Source organism: Siphateles boraxobius, unplaced genomic scaffold, assembly GCF_051911475.1.
Source record: "Siphateles boraxobius isolate OS27281-9 unplaced genomic scaffold, OSU_SipBor_1 73, whole genome shotgun sequence".
Lineage (NCBI taxonomy): Eukaryota > Metazoa > Chordata > Actinopteri > Cypriniformes > Leuciscidae > Siphateles > Siphateles boraxobius.
This window is the reverse complement of record NW_027509201.1, coordinates 2,126,037-2,145,613: the sequence shown is the minus strand read 5'-3', so window position 1 is coordinate 2,145,613 and position 19,577 is coordinate 2,126,037. Positions and strand designations below refer to the sequence as shown.

The 19,577-nt window shown below is 36.6% G+C and overlaps 1 protein-coding gene across 2 annotated transcripts in view; it reads right to left on the bottom strand.

Moving 5' to 3' along the window:
• Positions 1-19,577, bottom strand: part of itga9 (integrin, alpha 9) — an 83,779-nt gene that overhangs the window by 14,049 nt on the left and 50,153 nt on the right. For both annotated transcript variants that reach the window (XM_077217433.1, XM_077217434.1), the window contains exons 16-23: positions 16,649-16,801; positions 12,763-12,839; positions 11,977-12,124; positions 4,336-4,422; positions 4,151-4,230; positions 2,869-2,958; positions 1,302-1,410; positions 16-123 (exon numbers count right to left, since the gene is read on the bottom strand). In XM_077217433.1, the coding sequence (XP_077073548.1) occupies positions 16-123; positions 1,302-1,410; positions 2,869-2,958; positions 4,151-4,230; positions 4,336-4,422; positions 11,977-12,124; positions 12,763-12,839; positions 16,649-16,801 (852 nt within the window). The remainder of the gene's footprint in view (positions 1-15; positions 124-1,301; positions 1,411-2,868; positions 2,959-4,150; positions 4,231-4,335; positions 4,423-11,976; positions 12,125-12,762; positions 12,840-16,648; positions 16,802-19,577) is intronic.

Here is a 19,577-nt window from a genome sequence, read left to right as displayed (position 1 = left end):
GTGGCAGGAACTCACTTGTGTGTCAATGATATGGAACATATCTGGTCCGTTCCCAGCCAGACGGTTGGGTATCCTGATGTCCATCGTGGAGCCTGGAAGTCTGCTGGGCCCATTGTTTATCACCTACACAAACAGCACATGGGAAACGGATTTAAACTGGGATCTATGCTTAGCACAACAACTAACTGCTAATTAATCACAGCAAATAGTATACTTCATTTTCATTTAAAGCACATTATAATGCAGGTTGGTTCTGGACTGGAAATTTTAAAGTCACATTATTTTGCATAGTGATACTAATTGGACCCTTTTCACATTTCCAGGGTTTTCAGAAGCGGACGTTGTTATAGTTGGGTAAACTTGAACAGAAGCTACTTTTAACACAATAGCAAAAGAAAAAAATCAAGATAGTGCTGCTATGACTTTCCAAAAGAGGAAAAAATATTGAGAGATTGATTATGTTGGTCAGAAGAGAGAAAGATGTCAAAATTGCCATCACTCCTGCAGCAGTTGTATTAGAAACACTTAGCATAGAAAAAGACCAATTTAGCATAGAAAAAGACCAAAACAATTTGTTTTGTGCTTTTTTCTGCTTTTCATTTGAGTTTTAATTGATGTTTACTGGACAGGTAGGTTTTGCCTCAAAACTCCACAAATTTCAGTATCAATTATGTTTAATGTTACCCTTAATATAACTATAAAACTGAATCAGATTAAAGTAAATTGAGCTGAATAATGACACTATTGTCTTCTGTAGAGCTGCTGCACAGCAGAAAATGAAATTGGTTTTTAATCAATTAAAATATAAAAAATCTTTTCTAGATTTGCAATGTTGAAAACTTTGGAAAGGCATCATTACAATCTGTGAAAGTTTTTTTTATTGTCTTTAGGATATAACAATATGACATCCATTCAAACAAACAAACAAACGAACGGAAGTGGGAGCAACAGATATTATCAATAACTAAACAGACTGAGATAAAAAAAGGGAACAAAGGGGAGGGGAGGGGGTATAAATAACCAATTTATAAAGCAATTGATCCCCTAATAACTCTAATACTTTGATTTAAACACTAAACAATATTTCATATCTTTATTTATTTGGGAAATAATCATGCAAGTGTGATAGCATACAGGTAACCAGTCATTATCATAAAATAAACCCGTTCAGAGTACACAACACCCTGCTGGTTCAGGGTCCTGATCACTCTGTCACTGTTTACTGTTCATTAAAGTCAGAGTCTACAATAAAATGTACAGGAAAACTTCACATCTGAACAGCTTATGAACACATGGGATACCTGAAAGGTGAAGTTGAGTGGCTGAAAGCTGCACTCCATGTCTTCCAGCTTAAGGAAGCGTGATCGGTCGACTGAGTTTCCATACACAAAAGACGTAGGGTTGACCACACTGCAGAAACGGACACACAGTTATATGGCAAACCTTCATTGTGCTATAATATTATGTAATAAAGTCTTGATTTTGTTTTTGGGCTCTACAAGAATAGGTTTTCATATGCATGAATGTTCAAAACACATTATTTTTCACATATTGCGGCTCCTCTCTTCCCAGTCTGTCAGTAAGGCTCTGTTTAGTTCCTGTCTCTATGAAGCCCCTCCTTCTGAAAAGCACACTGTGCTCTGATTGGTCGGCTGGATCAGTGTGTTTTGATTGGTCAAGCGCTTTGAGCATGTTTGGGAAATGTCCCGCCCCTTAACCTCCAGTTTCAACACACTACTAACTAACTAACTCAACCAGGCCCCGCCCCTTTATGCGGCGTATTAATAATTTAAATGAGGAATATTGTGAATAGTTCGTTTCTGGAAGAAAACTCCAGACTACAATGTTTCGGGGAGTTCAGAAACAGTGACACTGATATGGAGAAGAACTCCCGCTCGAGGAAACATTTTTCATGCTCAAACAGCAACATTACACACTAAAAAAAGATGAACATGCAAAAAAGCATAATAGGAGCCCTTTAATGTGATTCATTTGATTGTAGCTTTGATCTATAAAATAATGTAAGTGTGGTGCTGTCAGAATTACTTAATTTTAGTAAAACATTGCAGCTTTTATAGTTCAAACACCTGGAAAATACTCCATGCCAGAAGAGTATTGCATAGGTTTGTCTATATGTACTAAATACAATCTTTATATTCATAAACTGATTACAGAAACCTTGTAATATGTATGAAGTTAACCTGCTAAAAGACATAAAACAGACTTTGATCTGGTTTTACGTCGAACCTCTGGAGTTCGTGTTTATATATTAAAGTGTAGTCTCTGGCGCGCTCATCTAAAACATTACAGGGAGGACGTTCACATTATCAGGCTGTACATCTTGCCGAAGAACATGTTGTGTATTTAAGCATCATTCATCTCTGTGAAACAAGTGTCCGTGAGCCTTTAACTTTGAAATACTCCAGCAGTGCAAAGAAACAGGAGCCAAAAAAGAAATGTGCACATAAGAAATAAATACTGAGCGGACCACATATGTCTCAGAGTCTGGCAGTGTGATGGACTACAAAGCTGTTACAAGAATAGACTACTTACTCTCATGTTGAAAGCTTGCATGAATTGATTTTTCCCCCACAAAACACCAAAGGAGATGTTGTGAAGAAATCTCAATCTGGTTTTATGTATTCAATGAAAGTGCGCATATTTTTGGGAAGTTCTTCAGAGTATATCATATCATATAGCTTCAGAATATGGTGTACAATATTTAGTTTTATAGACTAAATTTTAGGTATTTTAGGTTTTGTTTGACAATCCACAGAGGAAAGAGAGTCATACAGGTTTTGAACAACATGAGGGTGAATAAATAAGCAAGTAAACTTTTCCTTTAAGCTCGTGAAGTGTAACTCTTACCCAGTGATTGCCGTGTCCACTTCATGTACCAGCGGTATAGACAACTCCAGTGTGTTATCATGAAGTGTGCTATCATGTTCTGGATTGGCACTAAGAAAGAAAGAACAATAATATTCAACAAAGACTGTTACATTTGAATTATTAAGTTGCACAGATTCAAATCTCAAGTTGAATCCGTTACTAATTAAAATGTGTCACTTTAGAACTAGAAATGAAGGAATGCTGAATTGCTACACTGAACGAATCACAGCCGTGCTGATATAGAGCCATATCGCATCACTACAAGTGTGATATTGCTCATATATACAGTAGTTTAGTTTGGGGTAAGTACGATTTTTTTCTTTTATTCAACAAGGATGCATTAAATTGACATTTATTATGTTACAAAAGGTTTCTTTTTCAAATAAATGCTGTTCTTTTCAACTTTCTATTCATCTACGAATCCTGAAAAATGTTCCTTGAGCAGCAAATCATCATATTAGAATGATTTCTGAAGGATCATGTGATACTGAAGGCTGGAGTAATGATGCTGAAAATTCAGCTTTGATCACAGGAATAAATTATATTTTAACATATATTCAAAAATATTAAGAAAATTATTGTTTTACTGTATTTTGTTTCTTTCAAAAACATAAAAAAAATCGGTAACACTTTATTTTAGTGTTCTTGTTTCATATGTTACATGTAATTACCATAGTAATAACAGTAAATGATGCATAGTTACATGCAACTAACCCTAAACCAAATCCTAATCCTAGCCTAACCCTATAGTAAGTAGATGTAGTTGCTTAATGTTACTCAGTACTTAATTATATAATTACTCTGTAACAATGACACCTTAAAATAAAGTGTAACCGAAAAATCTTACACATTCCAATCGTTAAACGGTAGTATTGGTACTGATATGCCGTATCAGCATGGTTATAAATATTGTGTAATTAAGTTTCCACTGTAAGATGGCAAAATATGCATTATGAGAGTTTTATTTGCCTCACAGAGTGCTAGTCTTTACCACTTAGTGTGTAATGCACATCTCTGAGCAAAGAAAACACATCTGGCCAGCATTAGATTCATATCACGACTTCAAAATCAAGCAAAACCACTTAATTTCTCACAAATGAGCCAAATAGGGAAAAGTCCAAATGTCTAATCTATCTAGTTGTTTCAAATATAAACATCATGACATGTGGACTGATGATGTGAACCTTGTTTATTTTAATCATAGAAATAAAACATGAACTTTTAAAGGGGGGGAAGTTCATTAAATCTGTTCAAAGCTCACCTTCTAGCGTGTACTAAAAACCGCAGGGTCTCATTTTCACCAGATAGATGACTCGTGTCAAAAAGCACAGATAGATGGTACTGGAAAAAAAGTTAAAACTACAGGGTTAAATGGAATTGCTCTATAATTAACAAGATCACTAAGTAAATCATTAAGCTGTTAAACTGAAGCTCCTGTCATACTACCTTGGTTTGTGCCCTCATGAAAGGAAATCCAACGCTGCACTTGAGGAAGTCCAGCTCTACCAGCATACAGGAAATGCCCTTCTCTTCCTGGAGCCGAAACACACAGAGAAAACAGCAAATGACAGTGAGAATAACCAGTCAAACCCTTCAAAAGCTGTACTAATTGGTACGGACCCCAGCAGAAAGTCTCGGCAACCGCGGTGCCTTCCTACAAAGCATGCCTTAAAAAACATCACTGATTCCCAGGCAAACATTCGGAAGGCATACAAATGGTTTACCATTGAGTAAAATAAACTATTGCGAGCTGGATTCAATATGCATTACAATTATGTTTAGATCTAGAGTTTAGTTCTGCAGAAAGACAGTTGGTGGAAACTTTTTTTTATGTTTAGCACTTGCCATTTCGAGCAGTGCACACACATCTCGACTGGTCGGCTAGATTTCCGACAAGTTTAACGTTTGTTGCAGCATCTACAACCAGTCGAAATGTGTCTCGCAAATGTGAACACTGGAAGAGTGTTGTAAAGGAACATGCTACGAGATGGATATTGTGCACAAGGCATTCGGCAAAAGTGTGAAGTCAGTCTTGGGACAGTATAACATATACATGGTTAGCTTAAAATAAAATAAATATAATATAAAACACCAGGAAAAAATTGTATGCACTAACCTTTTGGAGTTTAAAAGAATTAATATTCAGTAATATCAGTGATTTAACAAAATGAGAACAAAATGTTAACTGAACTGAGCTCAATAATAATACTAACTTTGCAACATCGACTTATTGAACTGAAATGAATTAACACTGAACTGATTCGAGCTGAATAAGGACACTATTGTGTTCTGCAGAGCTGGTTCACAGATAAAAAATGTATTCATTTCATAACTGATGAACTTTGGAACATTAACACTGTTATTGAACTGTAATAAATCATCACTGAACTGAATTGAACTTTATAATGACAGTTGTCTTCTGTGGAGCTGCTTAATAGCTGAATTTGATTTGGTTTCACAACTGATGAATTTTACATTTAATACTGTCGTTTTCCTGATTATTAACGTGAAGATTCTGATTTTTTTTAAAACAATCTGTATTGTATAAAGGCAGGGCTATATAAAGAAAACATAACTTGACTTGACTAACCCATAAATAACTACTCTCATGCGTTGTACACTGAGAACAGTAACAGGGACAATCGTCAATGAGAGTTGAGCTTCTTCTAAACACAGCAGAGCAGCACCGGCTGGTTTGTGCAAACAGCTGAGATTGGACTCTGCGAGGGGTGAGCGTTCCTACAGCGAGAGTTCACAAAGCTGTCATTTCACAGAGCTGAGAAGGTAAAGTACAGGAATCCATCAGGGCCACTGATCAACCAGGCGGCCTCACGCTGCTGGAACAATGCAGAGGATGAGCGCTTAACTCTGGGATCTTCAGTTCCACGTGAGGTCTTGCACGTGTTCCCCATTCTTGAGTTTATACTGGAGCTATACTTAGCGAGGTTGCAGAAATAACAAGAACTGCTGCCGGAGAAAATAAATCAATAAATAGTCATAAGTAGATGGGGGGAGGGGGGGGGGGGGGGGGGTGCAGGAAAGCCTAGGACTGTTTGCAAAACTCGCACTTGGCAGCTCTCTGGGGAAGAGTTTGAGGCTTTGGCCTCACGTTTTGCACTGGTTTGGAGCGTTTACACGAACACCCTGGTTTCCCCATGCAGATTTGAGTATTGCTAATGTACAGCGGGGCACCTCAACTGGCGGCCTGCGGACTAAATGTGGCCTGTTAATCATTTCTGAGTTCAAGAGGATTCAGTGGTGCTCAATTTGCGGTCTGTGGTCCATATCCGCACCAGATCATGCCTTTTTACATTTTTTGTCTGTAGTGCAGCTACCCTAGATATTCAAATGTGTCTGATACAATCTGACCTACATACCGTTCAAAAGGTTGGGGTCATAAGACTAAAAAAAATATAATAATAATACTTTTATTCAGCGGGGATGCATTAAATTGATCAAAAATGAGAGAAAAGACATTTATATGGTACAAAAGATTTATATTTCAAAAACATTTTGGTTCTTTTGAACTTTCATTTCATCAAAGAATCTTGGAAAAAGTGTATTGCAGATTCCACAAAATTAAGCGGCACTGCTGTTTGATAATAATGAGAAATGTTTCTTGAATGATTTCTGAAGGATCATGTGACACTGAAGACTGGAGTAATGATCCTGAAAATTCAGCTTTGATCACAGGAATAAATTACACTTTCAAATATATTCAAATAGAAAACAGTTATTTTAAAATGCAATAATATTTCACAATATTACTGTTTTTTTTATCTAAGTCTTACGGACCCCAACATTTTGAACGGTAGTGTTACTGACTAAAAAAAATTACTGATAAATATATATGACAGCAATGCATTCTTAACTCTGGCCTGAACATCATAAAATTTGTTCTGTGTTCACTAATATTTTTCCACACAAATATCTACACACTCTCCATTTGTGCCAAAAAATGATCATGTTTACAGTTTATCAAAGCCTATTGGAATTGTTAAGACATCTAAGCCAGATAGGACTTTAAAGGTGACCTTAACAAACACCAGATTACATTAATATATCAGACTCAAAATTCTACAATGTAATATATAGATGGATAATGTTCTGTCCTCCTTTTTATTTACATAATATGTCCCTTGAACATAAGTGGTATAAGATCCCTCACGTACGATATGTGGCAAGAATAGTTCAACATTATTTATACAGTCGTCTCCCTCTTGCTCAGCACTTTTTCTGCAGTCTGTTCTCAGTGAGGAGACGTACCCTTTGTCTTCATCGAGTCGACTTAAATAAGCAACTCTCTGACAAAACGTCCTCTAAAACACTAACAGGAAAACCCAAGGACAACTCGAGTTCAAAAAGGACCTCTTTTTCCTAAACGGTGAAGCGTCGCCAAACAAACAGTTAGTGCTCCTACGGAGAAGAGCGGGCAGCAGAAAAGTGCACGTGTTTACCCATCAGCCACTTGGGACAGTATCTAGGGCGTGAGCAGGGCCCTGTGGATCATGTGACATAAAATGTTTGTCATTTTATCTTATTATTTTATTTTGCAAGTTTATCTCTGGCTTTATTTCAGTAGATTCTCATGCAGGGATTGCCGAGGTCTGTAAGATTTATGCTCACCGGCATTTATTTGATCAAAAATACAGCAAAAACAGAAATATAATGTAAAAATAACAGTTTATATATATTAAAATGTGTGCTAATATATTCCTGTGATCAAAGCTTAATTTTCATCATCATTACTCAAGTCTTCAGTGTCACATGATGATCCTTCAGAAATCATTCTAATATGATGATTTGAAGCTCAAGGAATATTTATTATCAGTATCAATATTGAAAACTATTGGGGATATTTTGGATAATTTTGTAACCCGAAAAAGTTATGGACTGGAGCTTTAATGTATCCTCGCTGAAAAAAAGTATTAATTTCTTAATAAAATCTTACTAACCCCAACTTTTTTAACAACAGTGTGCATGAACATGCTCCACAAGTGTTTCACAAGCACAAAGTTGCACAGTCTCATTTTCAAAATTGTATCTATAGTTTTATCATTTTGATCATTTTTTTCGGATTGAAATTATATTTGATTTTTTTGTGTGTTTGTACTATACCCTGTTAAATGCCACTTAAATGCCTCTTCTCTAAATCTGTCCAGTGTTTTGGCACTACTGTTTCAGTAACCGTATTCCACCATGGCGTACAGGAAGGAAAGAAGTGTTTTTATTAAGTCACTACTCTCTTGATCTGTGTGTTATTAAACTGAAACATTAACAAATCTCAAATGATGTATGTATTGGCTGAGTCTCTCTAAAATAAACTTCATATCCAGCCAGATTGTTTCACTATCTCTCTCTCTCGGCCTCGTCATTTAGCGCTTCAGTAACTCTAAAATAAATCGAATTGTTTCCGAGACACCAATTTGAAGGTCTTCGCTTCACCTGCCACAATCTAATAAAAGGACAATCCACCGTTTATCTAATTACAGTGAGTGTGTTTCTTCACAAGAGGGGCCCCGGGGCCACCTGAATGAGGAGATGGAGCTTCTGAAACCAATTCACTGCTGCAGATGGTTTGGGTTGCAAGACAAACACAGGGCCAACAGGACCTAATTTAAAACAAGAGGCGAGCGCAAGTTCACACTCGGCATGATGGAAAGCTGAACTGGCCTGAGGGAGACGTTCTGGCCGGACCTCCGCCACGTGAAGACGGGTCACATCAACACAGACGACTTCTCGCGGCGTTGGTAATTAGACGGGTCTTGCTGAGCGTACAGTACTAGAACAGCAAACAAAGTACGGCCACTGTCTTCTCACAATACACTTCCACCTCGACCCCTGCATGAATCCTATTCAACAGTCATGACCAATTACTCTCAGAAGAGGGAGGAAGCAACGCAAAAAATGATCAAAATGAAATTAAAGACAGTAAAGCAACGTTGAGTGCTCTATCTGTATCAAAACACAAGGATGTATAGAGTGAAATCTGAGCACTTCAAAAACAAATAAATTAATTTAGGAAGGCAGAAGGAAAAGAAGACAAGCCTAGATCAAACATAAATGATTTGGAATTCTTCACCTACAAATGAAAATTATGTCATAATTTATTCACCTTTCCAAACAAGTTTGACTGTATCTTCTGTGGAACATAAAATTAGATGTTTTGTTCATGCTGCTCTTTTCCATGCATTGAAAGTGAATAAAGACGGATACCATCAAACTTCAAAAAGGGCAAATAAACATTGAATATGTTATATGCTATTGTTTTTGGGAAAGAGCAGCATTATTTTTTATATGGATTAATGGTAACAATTTATTTTAAGGTGACGTAGTTACTCGTTGCAACATGTACTTACTATAGTAATAACTGTTGCATGCATAATGCATAATTACAAGAAACGATTACAAATGATGCATAATTACAAGAAACTAATCCTAAACCAAGCCGTCTATAGTAAGTACATGTAGTAACGTGTAACTACCTCACCTTAAAATAAAGTGTAAATAAATGTATTTATTAAAATATTTATTTTTATTTTTCAGAAAATCATACTGGTTTTGAACGACATGAGGGTGAGTAAATAATGCCAGAAAATTTATTTTGGGGTGAACTATCCTTTTAAGTAGCAGTATTTCTGTCGCAGTTATTGATAGTCAATTCTCGCATCTTCTGCATTTTGTTTAAAATCAGTAAAGTCGTTTAAAAAAAATTGTAAATCAGTAAATCTAGAAAAGGTCACTATTAGGAAAGACATGTACAAATTTAGATATTATCCCTTAAAATTAGAGAACAGCCAATGTGCAATTCGCAATGCCCAATTCTGCTGCTTAGTTTCCCTCTTGAGAAGATTGAGTTTATCACAGAGGTCCATTTAGCATTAGCAATCTTTAAGAGTTTCTCCATTGTTGTCAAACTAAAGGAGGAAATGTTCTTGCTCATGCTACTGATAACCAGAGAAAGCTTTTCAGCAGAGGAAACAGACCTTGTGGGAGCTGTAACAGAGATTTCAGTGTGAGAAGTGTTCTTGAAGCCTGAGATAACGATCCACTGACCAGCTGCAAGTGCTCTCATCAGTAACTGTGCACTTCCTCCTGTTTCCTCTGCTGCGCGAACGCATATCTCAACATATTCTACACTCTTTTTTCCATTCTGTCCCTTTAAATCATGGATATGATGACCACTTTTCCTTATAAAGAAGATTCAAACTGGTCACATTTTCCATTTAATCTATTTGTCAGTATTTGGCACCTAGTTTATGGCACACCCATGACCCGCCTGGTGCGTATTACAAGCAAGAGTGGCAAGAGCTCTGAAACTTCAAACTTCAGTCTAACTGGCTGGCTTTAAACAATCTTCAGTAGGTTTTTATAACTCCACTCGGAAACAAATTGGTGTTTATCAGGCTGCTATAATGAACGCATCTGAAGGTACTAGTCCTGAGGAACTACTTACTGGATTTGCAAGTTCTTAGCAATCAATGCTTGAAAAACATTGGGGAATTTAGTTTGAAGCATGGCTTGACATTAACTTTTTTGTTAACCACTCTGGCTAGTGGTTTTCCAAAGTTACTAGCCACTCAGCATTTTCACTGGCCACAATTTTGACATCAATACCATGGGGAAAAACTGCCATATAGATATTTTTAATATAATCTCATAATTTGGCAGCAGGTATATTACGCTGCTGTCACTTTAAGACCTGTCGCAGGCATCCATTATTTGTTACACATGCATTTTCTTTCTCAACTGTTTATCTTCACTTAAGACATACTGTAACTGACTGTGTTTCTTCACCTTTGTCGTCATTGGTTTGCTTAGTTGGGACATTTCATTTTATATTTAACAATATTATTACAACATTATTTTTCTGTTATCTCTGTAAAGCTGCTTTGAAACAATCTGTATTGTAAAAAGCGCTATATAAATAAAGGTGATATAAATATGACTATGTTTACATGAATACTCGCCAAGATCGCATTTTGACAATGAGTGTATTCGACTGTGTAAGCGCAATAAGCAGCGAAAAATGAACTCAGTTTATTTCTGAGACGCAGCTTTATGTGCTGCACTTTGGTTGTAAGCACAAAACTTGCTAATGAGTAAAAATATGTGCAATCCCACAGCGAAATTCAAGCCCTGTAACACCAACAATATTCATCCGGAGCAAATGAGTATTGGAAGCTTTTCAGATATTTCGGTATCGAAAAATCTATATTTTTGACAACACTACATTTTACACTTAGTTTATTATTTCAGATGCCTTTTAAAAGACTACAATTGAAAAATGTATAGGCTATATTATGTATAAATTTAAAACCGCCAAAGTGGCTAGTAGACTACGTTACAGTCCACTGCTGTTAATGTCAAGCCCTGCCTGTATGTCATGTTAACAATAGTGTCACTTTACATGTCAGTCAGTTCTTGGTAAGAATAACTGGACAAGACTGCAAGTCAACATTCAAAAGTCTGGTTTAGAGATACTAAAGCCCCTTTCACATAGAGATTCCGGAAAATACACGGATAATGTGTCCCGGGATTGTTTGATTTTGGTTCATTCACACTGCCCGTGATTTTCCGGAATCTGTGAGTGCGTTCACACACAACCCGTAAAGATACGTGACGTTAGGATGTGACATATAATGTACGCGTCGAAAACATTTACACTAGCGCATCACGTACATAGACAGTAAAAGATCGCATACCGTTCCACAAAGCTGTCGAACGATCTCAGCTTCAGCGCGGATAGTAAGGAGCTCTCTGGTCTCTGCTTCATTCCAGCTTGCAGACATTTTTTCATTCTTTCTTTGTTGATGACGAACACAAACTTTCTTTAAAGAGCAACAGAGTCGCGCGATGGCACATGCGTCATCACTACGACACACCCCTTACGGCATTGGTCCTGGCTTTTGTTCACACAGTGCGCGTTCCGAGACTGATTCCGGCAATATTACTAGGTCCCCAACCCGGCATTAATCCAGGCATCAATACCGGGTCGTGTTTGTGTTCACACAGAAGGCGTTCTGGCAATTTCCCGGGATCAACGCACTGTGTGAAAGGGGCTTAATGGTAATATATCAGACTTACTCTTTGTAAGAAGTTGATGTAGTGAACCTCTCTGGAGAAGTTCAAGTAGATGTTGGTGTCATAGGCGTCATCTCCAGCATTAGAGATGGTTAAATTTAATGACACATTTTTCACTCCACCAAGAGCCAGATGAGAACTGATGTAACGCCTGAGATATGAGAGAAACAAAAGAGAAAACAAGTGGGACTAGGAAAATCTCAGGAAACCTGTTAAAATATTTCTGGGTCATATATATCACTGTATTTCTATATTTTTATAGTTTAAATAACAAAAAAATACTATTACTTAAAAACTTAAAATACTTACTTTTTTAAAGTTAAACCAACAAAATCAGATTTTATAGTGCATTAATAACAAAAAATGTAAAATATCTGAATGTATTTGAATAATGAAAATATTGAAATGTATTTTTTTTAAATAGGTCCTAAAACAGACATTTTCCTGATACAAATACGTAGAGCATAGAACATGAATGCCTGTTTTGTAGTCATTACAGTCAAAATATGTTTTCAATTACTAGCTCTAATACATACAGTAAGTAGTGAATCACCATCTGTTCTTTAAACAATGAAGGTTCAGCGTTTAAGGAAACTACAGAGAAACCAGGTCCAGATCATTCAGAACCAGACTAGGACTTCCTTCCTTAAGACGGTCTAATGAATGACATCATGGGCCGGTGAGAGCCAAGCGTGTGTCCACACCCACAGCAACTCAACCCTAATGACGTAAATGAACTGAAACGAGCCTCAGTGCAGAACCTGAAGAGGAGAAGACCAGGGGCTTTACCCAGAAAGCAGAAGTTTCCCATGAAGCCTCAGGTCAGCGGCACAGTCGTCTGACAGACAGTTCTTCTCAAACCACGTCTGTGAAGAGTCAAACAGAGCACAGGATGTTTACACAACTTAACTGTCAGTAAAACCCAACATGGGAAGCAAATACTAGAGGGTGCTGTTGTGCAAGACTTCACGATGGCCTGAAAAGCTTTAGTGTGAGTAGCGGTTTCAAGCGTAAAGAAAAAGAAAGTGCCTTGTGTTTGTGTTGGACAGATTTTGACATCAACACCTTTGCTTTAGCGTTACAGACAAACTGGTGGACACAGTTACTAATGGCCTCAGATTCCATTATAATGGATTCCTGCCGCGCTGAAAGATGCCAGCGCCGTGTTTCCTCAAGCTCAGAGGGAAAAGCATGTCGACTAACAGGAGGGTTGGTTATGAAGTGGACCGTTGGCAAATAAATTCATCAATCTTCCACATTCCATTCACAAAGAGTCAACAGCCATTATTGAGCGCTAATTAAAACCACATTCAAATATACATTGTAATTTCTGGCATTCTGAGCTGCTGGGTGATGCCAACGGCAAATGAGTATGAGATGAGTAACAGAGTCTCAGAGTAAATTAGAAAAATCTAATATATAATAAAACCATTGTAAATATGTTAAAATGAGCAATATATAAGGTTTTATAAGTGTTCTAACCAGGTGTGATATGTTATCAGTGTCAAGTACTTTTTTTTTGTATAAACATTCAAAATCACAGGAAATCAGAACATATTTGATTTGATGTGATATTTTACTTTCTTAACACGTGTCGTCTTTTTGTGCATGATTTATCAGTGCTTGTGGAAGACGTTCAAAAAAGCAGCCAGAAATTGTCTTGGCTAATTAGAACAGAAAATCTGATTAACATGGAAAATTAACATTCTTACATTATTCATGATCTTTACTTGTATTAAAAACTATAGTAGTTTTTACTTATATTAAAAAAAATACTCTCCTCTACTGTACTGTACTGTACTATACTATTAACCTTTTTACCCACAAGTGTTTTTTTTTAAAAGTTGCCAAGCACCGCTGGCCAGCATTTTTGATAATTTTCACAAAACTTTCATGGCCCCCAGAATATTTTGTTGTATGAACATCTGAACATGCAGTAGAGCCCGACCGATATATCGGCGGGGCGATATTATCGGCCGATATTAGGCATTTTCCTAACTATCGGTATCGGCATTTATAATGGCCGATAAATTAATATTTTAAAAAATGCGGGTGCGGTGATTCATGTAAGGGTGGCGTTGCCAATTAAGCACCTAAAAGCTGTCACAAAGAACTGCCAAAAGTAATGATTGTGAATACATCAAATATAGAAAGCAGACATTTTAATTGTTTATTAATAAACAAGTGTTTTCAGTCAGTGTCGCTGCAAAATTGACAACGCTGACTCGCGATCTTCATTGAACACGCCAGAGAGAAATGCACATTTCATACGTCTTTCGTTTTGTAGTGTTCTGTTTAAAAGTAGACATTTCAATATAGATATATTTCTCAGGTTTATACGCTGGGTTTCGGTTCATTTATGCATGAGACGACCTCCAGTTCACGCGCCGACGCCTCCGTGTCGAGATTATCTATTGTCCGCTATATTTACTTCTTATATATTAAACCCAGGCAATTGGTTGATGAAACATTGATTAAAATTAAGATACAATTAATACAAAACGAAATTCACTTTAATGAAAGGCTTTGTGCTTTCTGTTTGAGGTCTCTGTGAAAGTTTTAAAGCACTTTAGTGCCGCTTTCAGAGCTTGTCACGTCTGTAACATTGTTTTTTACTCATAAATGCGAACACGAAAAATTAAATAAAATGAATATTTTATGTTCTGTTGAGAGCCAACCCTTCTTCATCCGGTGGGTAGTAGCCTATTGATTTGCGCAGTGTAATTCACTGAATTGATTTCTCTGCTGCCAGCCTCTGTCACGTATTGTGTGAGCTTGTGACAATTGCAAGCGCACAGCTGAGAAGTCCTGATTATTGTCTGCTATATTTACTTATTATTTATTAAATCCAGGCAAATGGTTGATGAAACATTGATTAAAATGCGTTGCGCGAGCGACAGATCTCTGACAGTAAACCGATGCCCCATTCTGCTTTGTAACGCGTCTAGGGTAAACAGCTGTTGCGACGCGAGCGATAACGGCCGCTTCCGGTGTACACAGTGTTAAAGCTCATTCTGCCTATAACGCTATGTTACAACATCAAGCAATATTCCAATAATTTATATAATTATAACACTTTATGTTTCACGTTTAGTACATTTAGCTTACCACTTATTTAAAATAGTATAAAAGTACTGTAGCCTACATATGTAATTAAAAACGTTTTCATAATGATATTATTAATTTTACTTTAGTAAAAAGATCTGAGTTCTTCCTCCAGTGGTAGAGATTAGAGGAATTAAGACTAAAAATAGAAGATAATAAGGTTGTCAGTGACACTTTTGATATATTTATTGATTATATAACGTGACTAAATTAAAAGACAAAGTCGTTAGATTATGCAACAGTATCTAGAATATAATATAATATAACATGCATTGCAAACTAGTTTGGTTACAGCTCAAATGTATCATTCTCATTCTATCATTCCCCCTGTCTCCATTACATATCTTTGTCACACAAGTGTTTGATCACCACATTTGAGTGATCATTGCAGAACTTTTATATTTATTCTGTTTATACTGTGTATTCTATATACAGTACCCATCAAAAGTTTGTATACACCAATAGGAAAGTGTCCAAACTTTTGACTGGTACTGTACTATAATAAACATAATATTGCTACTGTATTATAGTATACACATAAATAATATCTGCCGATATATCGTTATCTGGCTTTTTTTATCGGTATCGGCATCCGCCCCCAAAAATCTATATCGGTCGGGCTCTAACATGCAGTATATAACAGTTTATTCTAGCTTCATGTATTCTTTCTTTATCAACACTTGAATGTTTGTGAGTTTCATAAAAAAAGCAAACTTTTAAGCAAAAAGCTGAGAAAAATGTGTTTTCGTCAAAGACCAAGCATGCCCGGATCCGATTCAGAATGATGATGAAAACACAGATGGAGTAGATCGAGTCCATCAACAGCCCTAAAGCTTCACAGTCCTGTACCTCATCCTGGGTCGACCTTTCATTCAGTAATGTTAGACAGTTTTGATTTATATGCTGTTTAATGTTTGACGATTGCATTATTTTACATGTGCATAAGCAATACTTCTATCGTTTGTTTCTGCTTCTTCTTCGTCTGTGTTTTGATCAGGAGATCCAGTACTCTTTCAGAAGATGTGTAATAGTAATACCTACCGTAAACAGTGAAAACACGGAAAACTGGAAAATTCCATCAATGGCGGTGAAAGAGTTAAAATAATAATACTAAATTTAATTTAAAAAATAATAATAATACATTAAATATATATTTGTGCATTATGGTCTCTTGATTAATTCTTAATTTAGGCAAGTTATTTCTGGCCAAGTGGCCATTCATGCCTCTTTTATTTTTTTTTAAAATGTAATTGAAATTGATTGGATAGGACATTACAGATCAGACTGGAAAGCATGAGGCGGAGAGAGGGAAAGAGGATCGCAAAGGACCTTGAGTCATATAATGGATCCGTGTGTAAAGTCTTAAAGTGACATTAAATTACCAAATTATGAAATAATATAAAAAATATCTATATGGCAGTTTTTCAATCAAACTCGGGTCACCGAAGGTGCAGTTGGCTATCCGCGGGCTATCAGCGCCAACATTAATTCCTAAAGGTTATCTTAATTTCTAGTGCTATCCTGTTTAAAATTGATTCTTCAGGTGCAGAGAAAGCTGACGAATACAAACCTCGTTCTTAGCGGCGATCTTTTCTCCTTTTTTCCAGCGTAGAATAGGAGTCAGAGAGGGAAGGTCACGGTCCTGATATCCATCCACGACATGCTTTCCTAAACTGTATGCTGCCTCAAACACGATGGCGGCGAACACATCCTTCACTTCTCTCTGTTGAAAAGCACAAAAATGGGAAAATATGACATATAAACAATAATAAGAAAAACTTCAAATCTTTAAAAGCTCAAATGTGTCAGTATCATTGATTTGCTATTAAAGTTTTTGTTAATGTCTTCAATTATGTTTTATATATTCAGTTTTCATTCTATTTTTCAATTCTTTGTGTTTGTCTATTTATTTTTTATTTTTGTACTTAAAATACTTTTTTTGTACCTGTAACCTTTATAAAATAGCTAAAATAAAAAAAGTAATGAAAATGCTTTTATGGTTTTAGTTAACCCTGAAATGTGTCACAAACACTGTGAGTCTGTGGTGCTTTAAAAATGCCCGTTTAAAAAAAAAAATACTAAAACAAAAATCACACTTTTCCTTTCCCGACAGTGCATCAAATCCACTAATGTTTCAAAATAAAAGCACAGACTAATAAAAGTTTAGATGAATGGCCTATAATGACAAGTAGCTCGCCCAATCGGCGGCCGTGTAACTGGCTTTGCACGGGCTAAAAAACGTATTTGCGGTGAAAATCTTTATTTCCAAAGCTCTTTGCAAAGCTCTTGTTGGCCTCGGTCAAGTGCACTGTGTGCCTTTAAAGAGCCAGCAAAAGCTATCAGATGCACATTTGGAAAAAGCTGGCACTGCCCTGCCCCAACACACTTCATCTTCCCTAATTTTGGCAATATGAGCCGCAGGAGTGGGAGTGTTTCCTTTGGCACACGACTTGGAAACAGTCGAACGAAAGACTCAACAGGATCATACCTCGACATCCTTGTTAGAGGACACTAAAGAGGGAGGGACATGGGAGAAGTAGACCTCTCCTGTGCCCTCTTCTCTCCTATCCCCTGACTATTAAACATCATTGGCACCGCATTGGCTTTCATCTCTACCAACACGATAGAAGAGCAAACTGTGCCTACTGAGCACCCCTTCTCTTTCTTTCGTCCCGAGAGTTTTATCACATGCCTTCTGTTTGTCCACCCACCCATCCTCTTCCTCAGCGGCGCTGAATCAGACCGATGTTTTAACACATCATGATAAAATAGATAGTGCACATCCTGTCCTGGTGTCCAGCCGACCCGCACCTTCACATGCTGATAGAGTTACTGCAGGAAAGAGAGGAGTGGCGGCTGACCGGAGAGGTTTTAGACTTATTTACATCATCAAATGGGGCGTATGTGTTCATTATAGATGACAGAATTAAAACTCTGTGATCATTCACCCATTTCAAGCCTGCATGACATTCTGTATGTTTGCCAAGCTTTCATTTCAACATTTAAGAAATTACCAATAAAACACACACCAAAAATGTGTCATATATTATTTTGTAGCTCAAAATTGCTTACAATAGAAAAAAGGAGATAAAAACACAGACAGTTCAAAAGTGAAAAAAAAAATCAACAAACAAACAAAAAACAAATACACTAAAACTAAAAAAATATTTACTACTTTTCACTCAGAAAAAGCTAGTAAATTTCACAAATTAATTATAAAGAAATAGCAAGAAACACATTTAATTAACTTTTGAAGACCCACACACTGACAGACTTAAGCATTTTAATATATTAGTTTTAATGTATTAGTTCATTTTTTTACAGTGTTTCCATGTATAATATCTTCATTGGTTTTCCACAAAAGAAAAAAAGTCATACAAGTTTGGAATGACATAAGGAGTAAATGATAACAGAAATATCATTTTTGGGTGAACTGGTCCTTTAAGAACATTTTGGCTTTTTTGCCTTTCTTTGATATAAGCAATAATAATAATCATAAATCTCATGCTACAGACTACTTACTAAAGGTGTTATTAAAATGAAAACTGAAAATACAAAAATAAAAGCTAATAAAATTAGTATATATAAAAAACTAAAGTAAGAGATGATGTAACTGACCAAAAAAAAAAAAAAAACTTGCTTTATGCTTTAGGTGTATTGACCAAAATATCTGTAGAATCAAAGCTTGTGTGATAAACCGTAGATTAAGCATTAATCACCGGAGCCCTGGTGAAAGCCTCCACATTCATCAGCTGAGGGCTTCCCATGTGACCTTTGGCATCCAGAGAGAGAGGGTTTTGTTACAGTAATACGCTCAAGTCGTAAAATGGACAACATAAAGCTCAGTGTTGTGTAAAGAGCTGGTGCTCTCCTCAGGTCCCAGATGGGATTAAAGCAGTATGTATCAAATGGGCCTTATGACCTGTCCGACCAATGACCCTCACTCAGGGGAGCAGTAAAGATCAGGCGTTCAGACGTCAGGAACAGTCTGTGTGCCGCTTTCATTACGACACATGTGAATTGAGTGCATGAATGACCTCTTGTTCTCCAATCCAATACAAGTGTGTACCAACTTAATTTACGACAATAATCATGCCATAGTAAAATATAATCACCGGTCCAATAGCGATGTCTACTGTAAGTGGAGTGCTTTATTTTCGAAGTGTCCGACTTATCTGGACTGATCAGAACCTCACTTGGATTGATCCCTGATTTTAGTGACGCTTGTGGGCAATAGTTTCATGCAAGTTCAGCTCCTATAAACCTAAACAGTTAAAGGCTGAAAAAATATTTGCCAAACATTCACTTCAATCACAATTAAGAATTCAACAATAAAGCAAAACAAAAGTATAACTAAAGTGGACCGTTGAAATAGAGTGTAACAATAAATGAATAAATGGCTTGTTTCAGGTTGGTCCATTTGTCCAAGTAGACAAACATTTAGTTAATATATAACTATAATCAGTCCTTCCAGAAAAACGTGGAGTTTTTTTGTGATT